The sequence below is a fragment of the Lytechinus pictus genome, chromosome 10 (genome assembly GCF_037042905.1).
Source record: "Lytechinus pictus isolate F3 Inbred chromosome 10, Lp3.0, whole genome shotgun sequence".
Classification (NCBI taxonomy): Eukaryota; Metazoa; Echinodermata; class Echinoidea; order Temnopleuroida; family Toxopneustidae; genus Lytechinus; species Lytechinus pictus.
Window position 1 is genome coordinate 32,205,127 of NC_087254.1, and position 16,136 is coordinate 32,221,262.

General features: G+C 35.9%; 1 protein-coding gene across 2 annotated transcripts; it reads left to right on the top strand.

The window, feature by feature from the left end:
* Positions 1–2,995: 2,995 nt before the first annotated feature.
* LOC129270095 (phospholipase B-like 1) lies at positions 2,996–13,602 on the top strand. Of its 2 annotated transcripts, none has more exons than XM_064105845.1 (11): positions 2,996–3,327; positions 3,652–3,803; positions 4,667–4,892; positions 6,225–6,459; positions 7,008–7,169; positions 7,919–8,063; positions 8,848–9,048; positions 9,504–9,644; positions 10,622–10,807; positions 11,215–11,318; positions 11,877–13,602. In XM_064105845.1, the coding sequence occupies exons 2-11, from the start codon at positions 3,686–3,688 to the stop codon at positions 12,051–12,053; spliced, it is 1,695 nt and encodes a 564-aa protein (XP_063961915.1). In that variant the 5' UTR covers positions 2,996–3,327; positions 3,652–3,685; the 3' UTR covers positions 12,054–13,602. The 2 variants fall into 2 exon arrangements, with proteins under 2 accessions (XP_063961915.1, XP_063961914.1); XM_064105844.1 differs by lacking the exon at positions 2,996–3,327 and adding an exon at positions 3,332–3,350 and having other exon boundaries at positions 11,877–12,703.
* The last annotated feature ends 2,534 nt before the right edge of the window (positions 13,603–16,136 follow it).

The following is a 16,136-nucleotide window of genomic DNA, read 5'->3' on the forward strand; positions in this document are numbered from 1 at the left end:
CCTTGCCCCCCCCCCCCCTGACGAGCTTGAAAGACCATTCTGACGATCTGGAAGACCTTTTTTTTTTTTTTTTTTTTTTTTTTTGCTTGTCAATTTTTTTTTTCTGGTACGAAATCCTTTATTTGTGATTGAAGACCTTTTTTTTTTTTTTTTTTTTTTTGCTTGTCAATTTTTTTTCTGGTACGAAATCCTTTATTTGTGATTGAAGACCCTTTTTTTTTTTTTTTTTTTTTTGCTTGTCAAATTTTTGGGCCGACGGTTTTGCCCCCCCTGTGAAAAATCCTAGGTACGCCACTGTATAGGCCTATATTATAGTTATCTAGAAAAATACCCCCAAAATACCTTGCATCGAGTCCCTCTCCTCTCAGAGCGAGATGCATGAGCCTAGCGTACCTATTAAAGGGGGGGGGGCAGACTGCCTCCCCCTGACGTACGAGTCACAAGCAAAAAAAAGGAAGGGAAAGAAAAAAGAAAAGAGGAAAAAGGAAAGAGTAAAGAGGGGAGAAGGGGAAAAAGAAGAAAGTTTAAGAGAAAGGGGAAAACAAAAACTGGACTGCAGATCGACTGTCGGAAAAAAATTATAAACTTTCGGGCACACGGGGCTGTTCCAACTGATTCGTTTTTTTTAGTTCTACCATCTTTGTCGGTAAATGTCAATTAAACTGCACTTGGTAACTGTGATTTTTACGCAATGCGACTTTTAGAGCTCTCTGTACCGATAGTGAGGACGGACTGGACTGACCAGGGACAGGAAAAAGGTAAAGAACAACTTCTAGGTAATATAATTATAACAATAAAAATTTCGCGCGTAGCGCTCGCATCAGTTTTTCATGAGTTGGATATATACTAAATGTTTAGTTTTCAGGTTGAAATATAAAAAAATTTCAGCTCGCACTTCGCGCTCGCGTCAATTGATTAGTTAGAAGCCAATTTGTTCACGGTTATAAAAAGTGCTTATAATATTCAGTTCTTAGGCCGGAATATCAAAAATTTCAGCTCGCGCTTCGTGCTCACATATAACTGTTTAGATATATCCATCCTGTTCATAGTTAAATGAAGTGCTTAGAATGTCCGGTTTTCAGGTCGGAATATAACAAATCAAAAATATATTATCAGATACCAATTTGTTGACGGTTACAAAAATTGCTTAATATCAAGTTCTTAGGTCGGAATATCAAAGATTTCAGCTCGATCTTCGCACTCGCATAAAATTCCATCCTGTTCATAATTAAATGAAGTGCTCAGAATGTAAAGTTTTTGGGTCAAAATATAAAAAAAAAATAGCTCGCGCTTCGCGCTCACACTAATTTATTGTTTTTAACTACCATCTTTTTCATAGTAAAACAAAAAGGTGCTTAGAATTTCCACTTTTCAGGGGGAATATATCAAATTTTCAGCTCGCTCTTCGCGCTCGCATCAATTTCAGTTAGAAACCAATTTGTTCATGGTTACTAAAAGTGCTTAGAATATCCAGTTCTTAAGTCGGAATATCAAACATTTTAGCTCGCGCTTCGCGCCCACACGACTATTTAGAAATGCTTCCTCTAAAACTGTTAAAATGTTTAGTGTCCAGTTAGGAATATCAAATTTTTTAGCTCGCGCTTCGTCTCGCATAATTTATTAAAAGATACCCATCCTATTCATAATTAAATGCACAAAATGTATCGTTTTAGGTCTAAATTTTTAGAAAAAAAATCAGCTCGCGCTTCGCGCTCGCAATTATTATTTTTATATTATTTTTAAAAACTGATTTCAATGTCAAAATACCTCTTTTATAACGTCTCCATATGAGCAGAATTTGGAACATATAATGTAAACACCTTCAAAGAGGAATAAAAGAAGTATTTTAATATAAACATTGCAATTACCACTTGATTAGAAATATATCGATCACTATCCAATACATTTAATTTCTGGAATGATGTACAAAAAAAAAGAATTGATTTCTACAATAAAGTGCAATCGCCCGAGAGCAAATATCAGAAGTAGCAAGATCCCAACTGTTTTTTATTGGGCACCCCCTAGCTGGGTAACCTTTCCCACCTTCAGTGCCACTGCCAGACCTACACATCCAAACGCGTATGGGGGGGGGGGGGGTGGGCTGCAAAATGCAGGGCAACAAGGACTGCGAGGTGCCCAAACATCCTTGTGTATTGGTAATTTAATGACCGAATGTATAATTTCTGCACGTTTCACATCATGTAAAAAGGCTAAATAATAATTGATTTTTTTTTCGCTCGCTCGAAAATTAAAAACTGTGAAGATGATATTTGGGGAATGATTATTAGCCCCCCCCCCCGAAAATTGTGCCTATATACGGCCTACTACCCCCAGGCTACCTTGCTCATCTTTGTCGCTTGCCCCCCCCCTGACGAAATATGCCAGGTACGCCACTGGGGATGAAGGACCGGTGAGATATGCAAATGTTTTAAGAGTACATTTGCCTCTTTTCAGTGTGAAAATTCCGATTGAAAAAAGGAAGACAAAAGATGCACCATCAGTTCACTCTAAATAGGAGTCTACAACATGGGATTGTTTTCCATCACTCCGATAAAAGACTGTGATTAGGGAGTTTTACCCTCCCCCTAGATCTCTTTCGCTTAGAGAATATCTTTTGTCTATGTATTCTATGAAGCATAATTATGCCTATAATTCATGCGGCAACACTTAGCTTGAAAGGGAATGAGTTAGATGATATTCCATGTTTGTTTGTTTTTTACATTCATGCTGAAAAAAGGGAAGAATTTTTTGTTTGCTTGCTTACTTTGCTCGCTCGCACTGTAGGCATACGCCATGGCACCCTCAAAATTTTTGGCTCATCACGCTATCACCATAATTATATTATGGGAATTCTGCAGAATTTCAGTTGTTATACTTCCAGCAACAATACAGTCGTGAGCGACGCCCATTCTCACTCTGAGCTGCCTGAGAGTAAGACTAAGTATAAACAACCGGCCAGTACGGGGTGTCAGGTGATGCTTCATGTGCCTCATGTTGTCAGCTGACGCACGCTGAGTTTCATGCCATTGCATGATCAAAATGCATAATTGTTAATTACAAAAAGCTTTCCGTTGCACTATTGTTTCTAAACACCTCGGATAATTGAGCTGAGCTGTGGCATCAGATTCAGGATAAAGACTAACGAAAGTAGACATCTGGCAGCCGTCTGTTTCGCGATTTCGAGGAGTTTTTCAACATTTTTATTTTTTTCTTAAATTTCTCTGTATTTGATAATTTGGTGAGTGGAGTCAACGCCCCGTGGCAACGGAGTTCGATCAGTGGAACAACCAACATAGCATAACAGAGACCGAAGCTTTTGGTCTAAACGTACGTTAGCGTTACTTACTACGGTACTTAGTCTTGTTAAAAATGTTAGTCACTCAGCTCTAACTTTTACTAATAATTAGTCTAGTCCACTCACACTATGTCACTAGTACGAGGTTAGTCTAGTCTTACTACTAGACTAGTAGTACTAGGTTTAGTTTGTTTTAGTACTCGTCGTAGTAAGTCATGATTCTAATTACGAAATAGGTCAAGTGAATTCAGATTATTGTGTGAATAAGCAAACAAATGTGGATGGTCGCCATGCAGTCATGTAAAAAATCTACCATACTTTACTCACACATTATTCTTGGTTTCTTTTTACCGTAGACCTAGCTCAGGCTCAAGCATTGCTTCGAAGCTGATGCAACCAGAGTCTCCAGAGACTGGCACGACAAAGATAATGATGGCAAAGTATTTCAGAGCCAGAGAGTTACAACTGTTATGTTTTCTCATTTTTGCTTCACTCAACCTTTCCACAGGTAAATTGTTTTCTTTCTTTCCACTTTAATCTTCCAAACCTCTAAATCCCACTTTGAAAGATTATTGTTTTTAATTTTTGATAAATGAGGATTATTCTGGGAATAATGTTACCCTCCAGGGGCTCATTGCTGAAAGAGTTAGTTGCAATAAAATACAACTTGATTATTCAACTAATTAAATAAAAGAGTTGGCACTGATCAGGTATATGTGATTTAGTCTGTACAATGCAACTCTAAAGAGGGTATTTCAACGCCTATGATAGTTGATACTATGATGTCTCATTTTAACTAGTATTGTTACAATTATAATTTAATATTGTCATAATTATGATTATAATTATTATCACCTAGCAGATGTCTCATTTTAAAAGCGGACAATCACGTTGCATTGCACTCTAAAAGTACTCCAACTGTACAATTCTAGTTGCGATATGAGTATGTGGAAATGAGATCATTTTGAACTAAAATCTGAAAGCCACTGGCATGAAAACATAGAGATAGAAACTTAGAATGTGCCAGAGTCGCAGTGAGAGATCCAAATAGTTTCCAATAGGCTTATATTTTTAACAAAACGGCATATACTCAATATTTCATTGAGCATGCGCATTTCTGCCCCAGAAAAATCATCTTTGATTATGTGAGAAACTGACCTATCGCTTATTTCCAGTAAAATACTCATGAATATTCATAATGATTAAATGATTATGACAATGATAGCAAAAACAATGACTATAATGAGAGTTCAGTGTTGATAACCATGATAGTAGTGTTGCAAAAACATATTTTCTAGAACCTTCGTTTGAAATGTATTTTATTCCAAACTCTGTGATCATAATAAGGTTGATATCTTGTTGTCATTTCAGGAGAGGTTCAGGAAGCTTCTGTTTTCAAGCATGAAGATGGCACCTTCTCTGTCAGTCCAGGCATTGACAAAACAGGAGTTGCCTACGGGTCTTACAATAACACCCTTTTCCAGACGGGATGGGGAGAACTGCACCTGTTTGCGGGGTACTCGACCGGAAACAAGGCCCACTCTGACCTCGATAGAATGTATGCAGCGGGCATCTTGGAAGGTGCTCTGACAGCCAAGTATGCTGCTTTATTTAAACAGGTTTTTTGTTGGGGTTTGTCAAAAAAATTGATTGAATATATAGTGTGAAATTTTAAATATGGATTATATGATAATCCCCTTTCTCTCTCCCTCTCTCTAATAACTGCTCTTAGGGGGTGTTGCAAGAAAATATTTGCAATCACTTGCAAATATTTTGTTGCAATTTTAGAATTGATGGATCAAATTTAGCTGTAGCAAATTGGATTACTCCTTTTTTCAAGGTGCAGATAAGCAATCAATCACGAATTTGCAATTAATTGCAAGACCCATGATTGATTTAGGGACCAAGATAGTAATAATAAGTAATAATCCGCTTTTAAACAACGTCTCTAAGCGCTTTACAGATAATAATAATAGTAATAGCTGTATTTATAAAGCGCCTTTTGCCTGAGGATAAAAAGTGCTGCTATTATTACCCCGGCTTTAGCTCGAGCTACCATCACCGGCACTCAGTGCATATAAGGAATTAATCCTGCCGGGTACCCATTCACCTCACCTGGGTCAAGTGCAGCACAGTGCGGATAAATTTCTTGCTGAAGGAAAACACGCCATGGTTAGGATTCGAACTCATGACCCTCTGTTTGAAGGACGAGAGTCAGAACCACTAGACCACGACGCGCCCGGTCATTGGATCCTGGCATGCCCGTATACAATGTATCCACCTTCTCCACTCCCTGGGGAGCATTCCAACAAGAGTTCCAAGACTCAATTGCTAGGCATACTACATAGGCTTTCGCATCCCACCAGGTACCGAATTAACACCTGGGTGGAGAGTGGCAAATTGTGGATTGATGCCTTGTCAAAGGATGCTAGGCCATGGTGGGATTCGAACACAAGACCCTCTGATTACAAGGCGAGAGTCAGAACCGCTACACCATGACACTTCCACAATAGAAAATTTTGTGACTGATCGCAAGTTTCTTGCAACACCCCCACAAAAGAGTGTCATCTTTAAAATGGCACACTTTGAATATCAACTACATGGATCATCAATATTATTTGCTACTGATGATGTTACTGTATTTTTTATAACATGCACCGTACCCAGGTTAGGACAATTGTCCCCATGATGTGAATTCCAAATTCCGTAAGATGCCATCTGAATCTGAGAAGAAAATTCCTGTTATATCTCGGCCTTGTTTACAGTGTAGGTGAAAACTTAAATATTTGACTGTGCCCACTCAAAAATTATATGAGCAAATGAAATAAAAATCTGAATCTAAAATTTACAGAAAATACCAAAAAACTCTTTTATAATCAGTAAAATCATGAATCAGCTTGTCATATTGCACTCATTCTCTTCTCTCAAGGCAGATATCCCAGAACCTACAGAACATAAATTCAACCTTCTTCAGTCCTGATGGTAACCCTGAGCTCTGGGCACGGGTTGTAGATTTCTTTACAACACAAGATACATGGATGAGGGAGATGATTAAAGAGAGGGCCAATGATGACCCCTTCTGGGAGGGCGTGGCTCTCGTCCTCTCCCAGTTCGATGGCCTGATTATGGGGTATAAGATGAGTGGCTTCTCCAATGCTACATCAGTAAGTTTTATGTTCCTCTCTTAGTGAATTTGTTATTCATCTGCTAAGAAACCATAAATCCTTGTATGTCAAAAGAGGTAGATATTCAGAAAAATGAGAGAAAAAAAATCTCTTCAGGTGGGATAGTTTTGTCTTTGACATGGAACTGTAGCTTCACTTTCTAAGATAGAATGCGTAAATTGATTTGGTTATCTCTTCGTAAAAATATCTTATTAATTTGATAAAATTGTGGGGGTGTCATGGCCTAGTGGTTTTGACTCTCATCTTTCAGTCTGCCCGCATTGTGCTGCGCTCAAGCCAGATGAGGTGAATGGGTACCAGGTAGGAAGAAATCACGCTTGAGCCCCTGTAGGCAGCACAGCTAAAGTTGGAGTAATAATAACAACATATTATCATGTGGTTACCTTGAGCACTCCTCGGAGTGGATATGGGTGCATTAGAAATGTGGTTATTATTAGAATAGGGATCTTTGCATGATTTTGAGGGAAGACGAAAAGCACTTTTGATTCTTAAATCATTTACTGACCTCTTGGATCTATCCCCTGCAGGAAGACGGTTTCCTCGCCATGCAAGTCTTGAATTCCTGTGGAGATCTCATAGACCTCAAGAATGCTCTCATGCCATCTCTCATTCCAGACTGGGACAAGCTCACCAAGAAAGAGATCCTGAGGTTTGTCAGCACTTCTGGACATTGTTCTGCTCTTATCAAGGTATATTGAAAGTAATATAGGGATGGGACCCTTGGGCGGATTTTTATTTTCTTCATTCAAGAGGAAATGTTGGTTTTTATCCTTTCTTTCCACGCATGCTGGAAGTTATTTTCTCTCCCCTGTTCTCATTTCTTTTTAAGTAAAATGTTTTGGCCATTTTATTAGTTCTAATTGATTGATTTAATGTAAGATTTACTCTGATTTATTTTCAATAAAACATAGTCTTAATTTTTTTTTGCACAAGATATATATTGATCTTTGGACCGTCTGTCCTTGTGTGTCTGTGTATCCTTAAAGGCCAAGTCCACCCAAACCAATGACTTGAGTTGAATAAAATGAAAGAGCCTTGTATTGACAAAGTTGTCAAAATTGGATATGAAGTAAGGAAGTTATATCATGTTTAAGTTATATATTTCTTTATGAAACAGCGATGTACAGACAGCACATGATGTTGTCAACGTACTTGTGTTAAATAAAAAAAGTCTGGCTCATTTGGAACATGTAAAAGCATACTTGTAGTTCTGTGATTCAATTAAATGAAGAGCTTTCTGTGAATATATGAAAACATTTTAGAAGTTTTACATTTGTTCTCCCCCATGAAAACCAAAAAGAGTTATTTAATCTATGAGAATATTCAATATTCTGTATATATATATATGAGGGCGTGTGTGGCAGTGCAATAATAAATGATACTTGTATTCATTTCTACCACCAATTTTTTTTATTAACTGATCTAATTCCTTGTTTAGGTACTGCCAGCCTTTGAGGATGTCTTCATGTCTCATTCCAGCTGGTTCACATACAGCGCTACACTCAGGATCTACAAACATTATCATTTTAAGCTTGACTTTGAAGGAAATGCCGCTGAGGTGACTTCATTCTCCAGCTATCCAGGTAAATATATATTCTCTGTCACAGTACCACTGGATCAGTGTTATAGGATGTGTTGCAAGAAAGGTCTTTGCAACTGATTGCAAGAATCATTTACAAAATTTTCAAAATGTGCATTTCATTGATCAATTTCATTGATTGTATATCTGTATATTCTTTTTTTTGCAAGAACTAGACAAGCAATTATTTCTGAAGTTATAACTGATTTAAAGATATATGACAACTTTGGGGACCTATTAATATTGACAAGCAATTTTTTTGCACATCTTCTAATTCAACAATAGAGAGGATGATAACACCTATTTAAGATCATCAGCAAATGAGTTTAAACATTTACCCATTAGAGCTTAGATGCCTTTGAGCAACAGATTAAGTTTTAGCTTTGTTTATCCCTGGTCCGGGAATATAATTTTCATATTCTATTGGTTAACAGTATAAACTCTTTCATTCAAATTTGTGTATATTCTGATGACTCAAGAAATGATGCCAGGTTTTAATTCAATCATTTGATACATATAGATTATAATGATAGGGATCAGACTGGAAGAATTTTGTGTACAAAATTGAAAATTTAGACCAGAATGATTTGATGAAAAAATATGAGATGCCAATTGAACCATAGTGGCATCTCATCTCAACATTTACTTTGTCTCTTATTTTTTAATGTTTTGAATTACAGAAGCGAAGATAATCTCTAGGAATTTTCAATAGGATATATCCAGCAAATATCTGAAATATATTGACTTGTGTTTGACCTGTTTTTTCTTGTTATTGCTTTACTTTTAAGGGTTCTTGGAATCTTTGGATGATTTTTACATCATGAGCAGTGGACTGTCAATGTTACAAACCACAAACAACGTCTTCAACAAGACACTCTACAAATTTGTCCAACCTCAGTCACTGTTGGCATGGCAACGGGTGCGGGTCGCCAACATGATGGCGAGAAGTGGAAAGCAATGGGCAGATATTGTAGCCAGATACAACTCAGGTAATAAACGATAGTGTATTTTGATTGTAACGGTTGTGAAAGATTAACTATGGTACTGGTAAATACAGAGAATGAAATGTTCACAGAATTGAACAAAACTTACACAGAGTTATAAAAACAGTAAATATACGATATCTGCCAAGCAATTCTCTAAGGAAAATGTAAATTACAGAGTAATGGAGCAAATAAAGATCAGAAAAATTACTGAAAGTTGCCCGTCCATTTATTATTTTATTTAAAATTTGTTGCTATAGCATATTTGAAATTTGTTATTCTGGCATATGATAAACATTATCAGATTGCTTTCAACCATTTCCTATCAAAATTATATTTCTATACCAAAACTCAAACTTAGTTTGAACAGTGTCTTTTAAAAATCAACGTCGAAGCATATTATAACTTTAGGGAGAGATACAGTTTCTTACTTTTCTTTCATGATTTACCCTTTATTTCAGGAACCTACAACAATCAGTACATGATCATCGACAGAACCAAGATCAAACCAAAGATTGCCATCTTGGATGATGCATTGTGGGTAGTGGAACAGGTTCCGACACTTGTAGCCTCAGGAGATCAAACCAACATTTTAAGAGCAGGTATGTGGAAATTTAGATTGTTATCAATCAAATTGGGCCTACATAGAGACCTACTCGATTGCAATCTCATATTGAATAGGTATCTATTCAATATTTTCAAGGTGTGGTCTTCTTGCTAGTGAAGTAGAACATCATCGCCATCATTGATCATTTGTATCGAAAGGGTACTCCTGGCTGAAAATAATTGAAATAAAGAGCTGAAAAATTCTTTGATTTCTAATAACAATTAGCAAATAATTTAATCTTAAATTTTACAGCACTATAACAGTTATGTGGATGCCGTCATTAATATTAATTTGGTGGACTGATGATGACATGTCTCCACTTCTCTTTTTCTTTTGTAATTAGTTTAAATCATATTTTTTGACATTTTCATGTATAGTGATAGGTCTCCCTTGTAACAAAATACTGGTAAGTTGCAGCAATGAATATCTCATGCATTAAATAAGTTGTCAATCTATTTTTTTCTTCATTCTGGGTGGATAGAATTTGAATTATCATGATTTCTTATAATAAAATACAAAAGAATAAGTGGAGATCTTACATCATTAGCGTGCTCATTGCATTCTCGAGAGGACATGTATAGAAATGTTTACTGAAATAATGCAATTCTTTAAAATGTCATAACTTTGTGATTCCTTGTCCGATTTTAAAGAAATTTTCAGTGTTTTTTTATTATTATTTTTTTTTTCTTCATTTTTTGTATTCATTTTATTTTATTTTTTTATCTATTTATTATCATTATTATTTTTTTCCCCTTTTTTTTTTTTTTTTGGGGGGGGGGGCCTGATTTTCATCTGTTCAAATCATATTATTTTCAGCCTAGAGTACCCCTTCATGAACAGGTTCATGTAATGCATGTTTCGATTAAGATCATTTATTCTATACAGGTTGTTGCGAAAGCAAGTTTGACTATCTTCTGATAAAATAAATCTGTTATGCCATCTTTCTGTCCAACCCTCTTTTAATTCATCAAGGTTACTGGCCATCTTACAATGTTCCATTCTATGAAGAGATCTATAACATCAGTGGTTACCCAGAGCAAGTTAAGAAGGTTGGATCAGACATGACGTACCAGCTTGCTCCTCGTGCCAAGATATTCAGGAGAGATCAAGGGAAGGTCACTGACATGGAGTCTTTTAAAAAAATAATGAGATTCAATGGTAGGTTACAAAGAATATTTTTCAAAAAACATTAAGTAAGAAAAATGATTGAAAAAAAAATTATGAATTTGAAAGGTGAGTTTAAAAAGGAAATTTAATACCTCTTTCATAGGAGTAACAGCAAAAATGTTTTGAAAATATTTGAAACACTTGTGTCACACCAAGATGGAAAAGAAAGCTTGTTTATTTATTTTCACAACTAAAGCCAAATGCCATTGGGCTGTATGTATATTCAGAAATGTAATATGGTGTCACAAAATTAAACAGTGGCTCATTTAAATCTTGAGGGGACCATATCACCTGAAGTCTTCTTTTAACTTTATAATATTGTAAAAAGAGAAAATAATGAATCATTTACCTCAGAAGATGAACATATACATAAAGCAGAATCCATGTTTGTTATCTAGATTACAAGAATGATCCATACTCAGAGGGTGACCCATCCAAATCAATCTGTATGAGAGGTGACCTCATGACTGATCCTATTCCTGATGGTTGCTATGATACCAAGGTAAAAATTTGCTTTTTTTTAATGAAGAAGTAATGATAAGTGAAAGACTATGTGGAAGGAGGGTAGAAGTGCTTCAAAAGAGTTCCTTGAAGTTGTTACACTAAAAGTGTGTATATTACTTCATAAATGTTTGAATTGATTTTACTAAAAAAAATGATTGTATGTGAATGTTTATACCAATACATACATAAATAAATTGAAAAAAAAATAAATGAATAAATGAATGAATGAATGAATAAATAAATGAATAAAAAATGGATAGATAGAAAGATAGATAGATAGATACATGTAGATAGATAGATAATGGATGGATGGATAGATAGACAGACAGACAGACAGATAGATAGATAGATAGAGGAAATAATTGATTTAAGTTAAAGATTGAAAGGGCATTTGATCAGTGGCCTAGACACAATACATAAAGCCAAATGTTTGAAACATTGCATTTTTTTGCTTTCATGCTTTCATGCTTTCATTTTAACAAGTTGTATTCCCTAGAATTTTTGTAATACTCCTCTTCAAAAATCATAATGGCCTCTTTTTTTTTTTCTTTGTCAGGTGACCAATCTAGCAATGGCGGCCAAGCAGACCAGTTACGTCATCAATGGGCCAACTCGCGGTGATGGTAGCCTGCCACCATTCCAGTGGGCTGCCCCGTTCACAAGCTGGTCTCATGTCGGACTCCCTACGCTGTATGATTTCAGTTTTGTAGAAATGTGTCCTAAAGAGCTTTAGGAATGTGTGTTGAGATATTGGTGAATTTATCGTCAATGGTTGTTTCTGGAAACTTTGGTTATCCTTTTTATTCGCGTAAGGTGTGTGGGAATAAGAGCGGGGGTGGGGGGAGGGAGTGAGATGGGTTGAATCGAATGAGTAGTGGTGGTGTTGGCGGTGAGGGCAGCTTCTTTCATCATTTGATCTCACATTGATTGGGAGGGGGTTAGGGATCGGAGGGAAAGGGGGAAGGGTAGAGAATGTAATGAATAGGCTGTAAGGGTGGGGTAGCCTCTCTATTGTTTTAATATCAACAGTGAGGGGATTGGGAAGGAAGTAAAGGTGGAGGGACAGCTTCTATAAACATGTGTCACATTGAAGGGGAGGGGTGGGATAAAGGGGTACAGATGGTGTGCAAAGAGGGGAAGCTTTTACCACATGATCATTTTATATCAGGGTATGTGAAGGAAACTGTATTGAAGGGGGTGAGGGGTAGTGATTGTGTAAGGATGGTATGGGGGGGTTCTATGATGATAAAAAGGGGATCGGATAGAGTCGGAATAGGTACCAGTCAGTGGCGTAACTACGGGGGGGGGGGGGGGGGGCACGTGCCCCCCCCCCCCCAATCGGCTGGCAAAAAAAAAAACGGGGAAAAGGAGAAAAAGAGGGAGAAAGGAAGAGAAACGTAGTGGGGAAAGAAGAAATTATTGTTCTTTATAATGTTATATTATGTTATATTACATAAGAAGCATTTTTTTCATAACTTTATGAAACATTATTTGCTCAGGGCCTATGTCTTCATTGTTCCTGGTGCTCGCATAGACTGCTTAACAAGATATATAATCCTGTTGTACTAAAACCTCCCGCTTTCAAATCAATATACACCAAATATATTTCCTCGCAATTCGAGTTATCATTGTTTTATGTAGTGACATTTGCTTCTTTTTCATTACTACTTAAAGTGATTGCCCTATTTTAAGGTCTTAATATAAAACATTTCCTGTCCGTGCTAACGTTCGCATTACATGTAGTTGATTGGTGAGATGTCTGCTCTTCATGAATTCCTAAAATAAGTCCTGAAAATGCCAATTTTTCTGATCTGAATATAAAACAAATTTCAGCTCGCGCTTTGCTCTTGCATCATTTGGTTAGTGAAATACGTACGGTCTTAGTGAATTCCTACAAACAAGCCTTAGAATGTCCCTCTTCGGATCTGAATTTCCTAAATTTTCAGCTCGCGCTTCCCACTCGCACTATTTGATTAGTGAGATGCGTATGATAATCATGATTACAATGACTAGAAAAAGTGCTTCATGTGTTTAGATGTAATTCTAACAAAATCAGCAAAGGATGGCACTAGCATTATATGACTATGCTGAGATATTTATACTCTTAATGGATTCCTAAAATATAGTCCTTGAAATGTCCCTGTTTGGGGTCAATAGATACAAAATTTCAGCTCGCGCTTCGCACTCGCATTGTTTATTTAGCGAGACAGGTACATATCATGATTACAATTTTTTTTTTCCCTTTTTAGGTCCGAATATCAAAAATTTTCAGCTCGCGCTTTGTGCTCGCATTATTTAATCAGTGAGATACATATCCGTTTAATGGCACTGCATGTCCTTAAAATGTCTCTATTAGGTCAGTATACCTGGAATTGAGCGCGCTCCCTAAGTGACTCAAAATTTTTGCTGGTGCCCCCCCAATGCCATGACCCACGGTACGCCCATGGTACCAGTAATGAATTGATGATAGGCATGGTGTGGCATACTAGGTGTAATAATCATATGCTCTCAGTACTCAATGACATCTCTAAAAAAAGGAAATGTGGAGAAAGTTGGCAAAATTACAAACCAGATAAGACCATTGGGAAAAATTGGCTTTCCTCTTCAGAGTCGGAATTATGCAGCATGTTTACCACATCACTTTAAAGTATTCATGGTTAAATCCATGAACTAGAATTATTGCCATGATGATTTTTGTTTTAGAAACTTTGTCAGACCATCATTACCATCATTTGCAATTATTAACCCAGGTTAATAGTAACAAGAGATTGATTACACATGTATGCTTCCAAGTTATAGCTGAAATTGATACTCAAATTTGAAAGTATGGTCTTGAACTTTCACAAATGGTAATTTCATATCTCCCTCTTCTGAATTCGCACTATATGATTTTTGGGGTGTTGGGATGATTTTTACAATCATCAGGGTTTGAAAGGAGAAAATCAAATGACAGTTATTAAAAATGCAATCAGAACTATTATAATGATATCAACATCAAACATGGAACATATGTAATACATTTTTGTACAATGTATGTCAATAAATGGCATAATTTATATATTTATTTTACAACACACATATCTCTCTCCATTGTAAGCAGATATCCTTAGTTGAAACCTAGTCCTATGGTCAACTTATGCCTGATAAAATCATTTATCAGCTACTTCAATAGTGTTATTTGATTACTAAACATTATAATAATAATAATATATGTGATTTGTAATGCGCCAAATCCACTCGGCAGAGTGCCAAAGGCGCAGTGAAAGAAGAAAGAAAGAACGAAAGAGAACAGGTAGAAATATAATAGTAATAGATTCAGAAACAATTAAGAGTAAGAGGCATTGAATAGACGAGTCTTAAGGTAACGTTTAAATGTATCAATGGACGTGCATTATTTGTAATTACCTGTAGTGTGAATACAACTCTTTCTTTTTTGTTGCATTTTTTAAATTGTTATTGATAATTGATTGAAAATATAGAGATAGGATATTAGAGAAAGCCACCAAACCTCTGTTGTTTGGGGAGACTTCTTTGAGAGTTTGTGATTTTGGGGGTCGAACATTTACATGTTCCACTATTCAATTCAATCCATCACTGATTATATTCATTTACATTGATTACCTCATTTATACATTTATTTTAATTTTTTTATTTTTTTTAACTGTCCTTTGGGCCTGATGTTGCCATCATAAAATGATGAAAAGTGGTCCATAACTGCCACGTAATAAACCATAATGAAACTGGTAGTACAAATTTTTACATCAAATAGTTTTACATTTTAACTTTTACCTGAAAGATCTTGCTTTATTCTTTCAGCTCAGCCCCCAAGAAGAGTGGATAGTCGACAGGTTTTTCCTAATTTGTTGTAGATACTATCAGAGATGGTTTGGAAACTTGTACCATCACAACTGAAATAGTAGTATAGTGACCTTTGAAATAGAAAGATAGGTGAGGCTGAATGCTATAATAAAATAGGATGTGGGTTGAATATCCAGAAACTTGATCAAATAAATACCAAATAGCCAAGATTGTGAACATTTATCATGAACAAGTTTTGTTCTACATTTGTTCCAATTTATGAAAAATTGCTTGCAAAAATATTGAGATAGTAAATGTCTTCATGATTTTCATGGAATAAAACCATAAAGTTCATAACATTTTTTCATGATCACATGGTTAACAGCGTAGTTTTAGGGAAGGCTGAATCAACCCCCTACCCCCCCTCACCCCAAGGTTTTATTAGGCATCAGAATACATGTAGCCTTTTGGGGGCAAGAAGCTACTGCTACATGCCTGCCTCAAGAAATTTGATTATACTGGTATGAAAAATAAAACGTCTTTCCGAATTTTAATATTGTAAATTTGACTGTGCTGTTCTAAAGTACAAAATCTAAACCAAAGAGAAGTAATTGATTTGACATGACAAAGTATTAGGTTTTAGATGAGTGACAGTATTGCTATACCAATGATTACTTAGATACCCTTTGATATCATGTAGGGAAAAAAAGAGTAATTTCAAAAGCTTAATTGCTTCATGTTATTCAAATTTGGACATGTTTAATGAACTGTAAGTAGTATTTTATTTGCAGCAAATTCACTTGCATTATGTTCATCTTAGAACAAATAACTCTCTACCTATTTCCATTTGACTTTCTTGAATTGATGAAAAATGGTAATACATGTATGTTAATGTATGAATGAACCTTTTGACCAGAGAGATCTCTAAGAGAATCGTGCAGAATGGATATGATATTACAATGCTATAAAATGTTATATTAAATGCATAATTTTCATATATATATGATCTATTCAGTTC

Coding starts and splice junctions, on each gene's coding strand:
- LOC129270095 (XM_064105845.1), top strand. CDS start 3,686: ATGCAACCAGAGTCTCCAGAGACTGGCACGACAAAGATAATGATGGCA. Junction 10,808..11,214: donor AAAAATAATGAGATTCAATG/GTAGGTTACAAA, acceptor TTTGTTATCTAG/ATTACAAGAATGATCCATAC. Junction 11,319..11,876: donor ATGGTTGCTATGATACCAAG/GTAAAAATTTGC, acceptor TTTCTTTGTCAG/GTGACCAATCTAGCAATGGC.